Genomic DNA, 6,000 nt, shown 5'->3' with positions numbered 1-6,000 from the left:
CCCTAAATGGGTTTGATGAACAATTTAATTAAAAACCCCAATTGTAACTTCACGGGTAAAACATGTACAATATTTGTTTAAAATATATAATATAAAGGGTGTTTCAAAAATAATGTCCTGATTTAAAAAAACAATACATTTTTTTATAAAGGAGCAAAATGCTCATTATTGGTTGCCATTAGTTCATAAAGCTTACAAATTTAATTTGTTAAGCTTATTTGTTCCAGCGATTCAACTTTGTTAATTTTTTTGGCTCTGTTCCAAAAAGATCCAGATCGATGAAATAGAGGAACGGTAAACAGGTAAATGCAGACTGGAGAGTAATCTGAATGGAGTCTAGAGAGTTAAGATTGAATAGTCAATGTTTTATGGTCGAGAACGGGGAGTGGAGAGTGGAGAGTGGAGAGTGGAGAGTGGAGAGTGGAGAGTGGAGAGTGGAGAGTGGAGAGTGGAGAGTGGAGAGTGGAGAGTGGAGAGTGGAGAGTGGAGAGTGGAGAGTGGAGAGTGGAGAGTGGAGAGTGGAGAGTGGAGAGTGGAGAGTGGAGAGTGGAGAGTGGAGAGTGGAGAGTGGAGAGTGGAGAGTGGAGAGTGGAGAGTGGAGAGTGGAGAGTGGAGAGTGGAGAGTGGAGAGTGGAGAGTGGAGAGTGGAGAGTGGAGAGTGGAGAGTGGAGAGTGGAGAGTGGAGAGTGGAGAGTGGAGAGTGGAGAGTGGAGAGTGGAGAGTGGAGAGTGGAGAGTGGAGAGTGGAGAGTGGAGAGTGGAGAGTGGAGAGTGGAGAGTGGAGAGTGGAGAGTGGAGAGTGGAGAGTGGAGAGTGGAGAGTGGAGAGTGGAGAGTGGAGAGTGGAGAGTGGAGAGTGGAGAGTGGAGAGTGGAGAGTGGAGAGTGGAGAGTGGAGAGTGGAGAGTGGAGAGTGGAGAGTGGAGAGTGGAGAGTGGAGAGTGGAGAGTGGAGAGTGGAGAGTGGAGAGTGGAGAGTGGAGAGTGGAGAGTGGAGAGTGGAGAGTGGAGAGTGGAGAGTGGAGAGTGGAGAGTGGAGAGTGGAGAGTGGAGAGTGGAGAGTGGAGAGTGGAGAGTGGAGAGTGGAGAGTGGAGAGTGGAGAGTGGAGAGTGGAGAGTGGAGAGTGGAGAGTGGAGAGTGGAGAGTGGAGAGTGGAGAGTGGAGAGTGGAGAGTGGAGAGTGGAGAGTGGAGAGTGGAGAGTGGAGAGTGGAGAGTGGAGAGTGGAGAGTGGAGAGTGGAGAGTGGAGAGTGGAGAGTGGAGAGTGGAGAGTGGAGAGTGGAGAGTGGAGAGTGGAGAGTGGAGAGTGGAGAGTGGAGAGTGGAGAGTGGAGAGTGGAGAGTGGAGAGTGGAGAGTGGAGAGTGGAGAGTGGAGAGTGGAGAGTGGAGAGTGGAGAGTGGAGAGTGGAGAGTGGAGAGTGGAGAGTGGAGAGTGGAGAGTGGAGAGTGGAGAGTGGAGAGTGGAGAGTGGAGAGTGGAGAGTGGAGAGTGGAGAGTGGAGAGTGGAGAGTGGAGAGTGGAGAGTGGAGAGTGGAGAGTGGAGAGTGGAGAGTGGAGAGTGGAGAGTGGAGAGTGGAGAGTGGAGAGTGGAGAGTGGAGAGTGGAGAGTGGAGAGTGGAGAGTGGAGAGTGGAGAGTGGAGAGTCGAGAGTCGAGAGTCGAGAGTCGAGAGTCGAGAGTCGAGAGTCGAGAGTCGAGAGTCGAGAGTCGAGAGTCGAGAGTCGAGAGTCGAGAGTCGAGAGTCGAGAGTCGAGAGTCGAGAGTCGAGAGTGGAGAGTGGAGAGTGGAGAGTGGAGAGTGGAGAGTGGAGAGTGGAGAGTGGAGAGTGGAGAGTGGAGAGTGGAGAGTGGAGAGTGGAGAGTGGAGAGTGGAGAGTGGAGAGTGGAGAGTGGAGAGTGGAGAGTGGAGAGTGGAGAGTGGAGAGTGGAGAGTGGAGAGTGGAGAGTGGAGAGTGGAGAGTGGAGAGTGGAGAGTGGAGAGTCGAGAGTCGAGAGTCGAGAGTCGAGAGTCGAGAGTCGAGAGTCGAGAGTCGAGAGTCGAGAGTCGAGAGTCGAGAGTCGAGAGTCGAGAGTCGAGAGTCGAGAGTCGAGAGTCGAGAGTCGAGAGTCGAGAGTCGAGAGTCGAGAGTCGAGAGTCGAGAGTCGAGAGTCGAGAGTCGAGAGTCGAGAGTCGAGAGTCGAGAGTCGAGAGTCGAGAGTCGAGAGTCGAGAGTCGAGAGTCGAGAGTATTTCGAAAGGCTTATTTTTATGGAAAAAGTCTTAAAAGTCGATGTTGGAGGTGAAAATTGAGATTTAACAACTACATGTTGGTGAACGACCTCTGTTGGTGAAATTCTTAACTTTCTTTTAATATTTTGAAATTGAAATTTGATTTCATTGGTGACGACTTATGGCTATGCTTTGTCAGAGCGAAAGTTTTTAAAATAAAAGTGAAAGTTTTTAAAATGTGCTTAGGTTATATATAACCAAAAAATTAAACCGACTTTATATTTCCTCATACGGCTATTATATGTCATGCACGTGATAACAGTTTTTAATTTCGCCGATAACTCGTCATGAAAGTACTTTAATTCGGGTCCCGGCCTATGACATGTCTATATTGTGCAATGTGGTGGTAATTAGGAATTAATTATAATTTAAAAGTATAAAATTCCATGCAAGTTGGGGAGTTTCAACTTTCGCAAAATTTCGATGTTCCACTTTGCACTTCCAGTGCTTAAAATTATTTAGCAGGGCACGCTCGGTTCGGGTTTGTTGGCGGTTATTAACAATTACAATTTATAATATAAATAAGTTAATTACCAACTTAAGTTATACTCAATTGGTATAATGGCATTTATCACTCAATATGAGTCATTCAGTCCTATGTTCAATATTTGAAAGAAGTTGTTATGTACATACTACATAGTACATACATGTAGCTTGCGCTGTAAAAGGAGCATGCACCGTTACCAGTGGCGTAATCTTAATATTTTCAATTTTAGGGAGGGGCGCTGACAGGGGGCCCTTTTTAGCGGAGGGGGGGGGGGGGCACCAACAGCCAACGTTACGCCACAGACCGTTACGATTTACGTGTCGTAAATTGCAACGAATTCAAAAATGTACGCGTCACCCCAGATTGAACGGTGCTCAGCCTGTCACTTCATTTTATTTGTTATATTTGATCGTGTTTTAAACACTAGGCCTGGAGAACAGGAAGAGGAAGAGGAAGGGGAGCAAAAAACAGAAACAGGAATTACAGGAATTACAGGAATTACAGGAATTACAGGAATAAGAACAGGACAAATGTTATTTTCTTACTCCATTTCTTACAAATAAACGGATTCCTTGATCATGGTGCTCAACCACGACCACGTTGGAAAATAAGTCATTACTGATAACCATATTATTCTAATCTTTAACGTCAATACTCGTTACGGTTGGCACTGAACAAGTAATACAATCAGCCCCCAATCACAATACCGCAATATTTAACACTTTAAATTTGCTTCATATTCATCGTACATAGGAGAAGACTCCATGGTAAATGGGTAAATGGCAAAGATTAGATTTTATGGCAACATTGTGATTAAAGTTGATTTTATCATCAGTGAATCACACGATGGCGACTTAAGGGCCTCCTCGAATTACTGTGTTCCTTGATAGTGTAAACCACCTCTTTGACCACCTGCTCATTTCAGTCAGGTTTTTTGTTCCGTTCAATCGTTAAGACTGTAGTCCACGTACAAGATCGCGGATACCAAACATTACACCATGACAGTGATCGAGAACAAGTTGAACAGTGAGGAACTTGAGGAAAAACCAAGCAATGTAGAGCCAAAGAGAACGTGAGTACATTGTTTCTAATCTTATTGGTTATTATAATTGTTACAGTGTTAGTACCCTTCTCGTGCGTGGGAGAGGTCAATGAGGGTCATCGACTCATCGTGGAAAGTTGAGTGGTAATGTTGGGGAAACTAAAAATTGTGAAACTAAAAATAATTTTTTCATTATTATAAAGTTATAACCATAAGAAATTATAACATCTGAGTCGGTTAATACAAGTCTAAAACCTAAATTAAATTCTGGAAACTTTCCTCGCAGATATATTAAAATGCTGACCTCGAAAATAGCCGATACTCCCTCCAACGTATAATACTATACACTCTGATATAAACCCGTACACATGTGCTAGTGGTAGGTAGGACACTATTATCTGTAAAGGTTACTTTCAGTATTTCTGTAACGGATGAGAATGCAATTTACGAGGAATTGATAATAATTATACTATATTATCATCTTCGCCATGGTAAGCCTTTACAGCGATGTTTTGAAAGAATGCCGCAATAAAAAACCGCATCATATAAAGGGGGTCTGTCTTGTACTTATGTATAGGCGTGTTGTATTCATTGTCTATAGCATAGAATATTTTATTTGTATTTATTACAATATTTTTTGAATATTCTTTTAACTCAAGGAGGCATTTGAATCTTTGTTTTTGTGCTTACATTGTTTATATGAGATGTCCTTTTATGATTACGAACATGCCTTTTATGCTTACAATAGTTTAAGTTAGCGCTAATGTCGCTAACTGCCGCTTTTAAGCTCAGCACCAGCTAACGTCATATTATAGCGATTAGCGATAAATATCGAATTTTGACTATCGGTAAAGACTATTGTAAAGAACCAAAGAATTTAGGATGTTAAACGTTGATATTATTAATAATAGTATTTCGTGTCAGAGGTAATTCATGTAAGACGTAGGTCCCGGTGCGGTAATATTTTGTAAATAGTTCGATTCCGCACTTGCCCAAAAGTTTTTTATGTGCAGCAAATTTGGAGACACAAACCCGCAATTAAACTGGACAATTCGCTACATTTGCAGCCTTTAAGTACTCCCAAGTTGAATTATTCAACAGCGTAGAATATAAAACTTCCTTATATAACGATTATTGCGTTTAACACGACAATTAACTTACACCATCCTTTTTGCGTAATGTCTTACGCTGAGTTTCCTGACAATTCAAAATGTCTATAAACCTAGAATTATCTCAGAAGGATTTGCAATTACTATTAGATGGGCAAGATGGCTGAGGCTATAGTTGAGCTGGTGATGAGCATAATTGAAGTAGAGTATTCAATATTACAACTTTATAAGTATGAAGCTATAACAACATAATTGTTCATGAAGTCTTAAGATTCCAACAAAATGCGTGTATAGGTAAGCGATCGATTAACTTGACCCAATTTCAATATATTGAAGTTTTGCGATCCAGCTTGGCAAGTTATTCATTTGACAAGTTATTCACCCTTATTTGTTCTTTAAAAAATAAAACGTATGGGAATATTTTAAGGAAGAAAAATGGTTGTATTTATGTTTTGGCAGGGAGAACTGTTGTTCACTATAAACTAACCTGTTATTCCTAATAGGCATGTTTGTTTTATACCTACTCAGCAAAGTCAGCTACAATATCAGCTACAACATCAGACTGGTCTCCGTTAGGGTGTTATACAAGAACTAATTGTTTATATTTATTAATTGTTTATATTTATATTTATCATTTGAATAAACTGTATTCGATTAAAGTGTTTCACGGTCAATCTAATAGGAGCAAATTAAACATTGGTAGCAGGAACATTGGTAACGTCACACACCATCATTTTCATTGTCACGTAACCCTCTCCCACAGGTATGGTCAAGCAGATAAAAGCTCCTAAGTGGAATGGAGACTATGACAGATATAAAAAGATGTTGATTATATGGCTCCGAACAATCGAAGAGACCAATACGGATAGTGACATAGTATCTGCAGTAATTCTGGGATTGGATAAAGCAACTGGAGATAACAATCAGGCTTGTGATTTAATACTAGACATGGATGAAGATAGACTCTATCCTAATTTGGATATAATGGCAGGAGTTGGAGAAGAAGTTACTGGTGCAGATAGAGATGCAGCCATTAAGAAATATTTTGATGATCAGATGAAAGAGTTTCCTGAGAAGAAAGTTACTGTGGGTAACAAGGA

At 41.8% G+C, this 6,000-nt stretch overlaps 1 protein-coding gene across 1 annotated transcript in view; it reads left to right on the top strand.

Moving 5' to 3' along the window:
• Nucleotides 1-212: 212 nt before the first annotated feature.
• Nucleotides 213-6,000, top strand: part of LOC134821116 (solute carrier family 22 member 15-like) — a 32,694-nt gene continuing 26,906 nt past the window's right edge. The window contains exons 1-2 of the mRNA XM_063831781.1: nt 213-302; nt 3,675-3,821. Coding sequence (XP_063687851.1) covers nt 3,748-3,821 — 74 coding nt within the window. The 5' untranslated portion in view covers nt 213-302; nt 3,675-3,747. The remainder of the gene's footprint in view (nt 303-3,674; nt 3,822-6,000) is intronic.

Source organism: Bolinopsis microptera, chromosome 9 (genome assembly GCF_026151205.1).
Source record: "Bolinopsis microptera isolate Bmic1 chromosome 9, MBARI_Bmic_1.0, whole genome shotgun sequence".
Lineage (NCBI taxonomy): Eukaryota > Metazoa > Ctenophora > Tentaculata > Lobata > Bolinopsidae > Bolinopsis > Bolinopsis microptera.
Note: the sequence above shows the minus strand (reverse complement) of the source record. Positions and strands in the feature narration are given on the sequence as shown.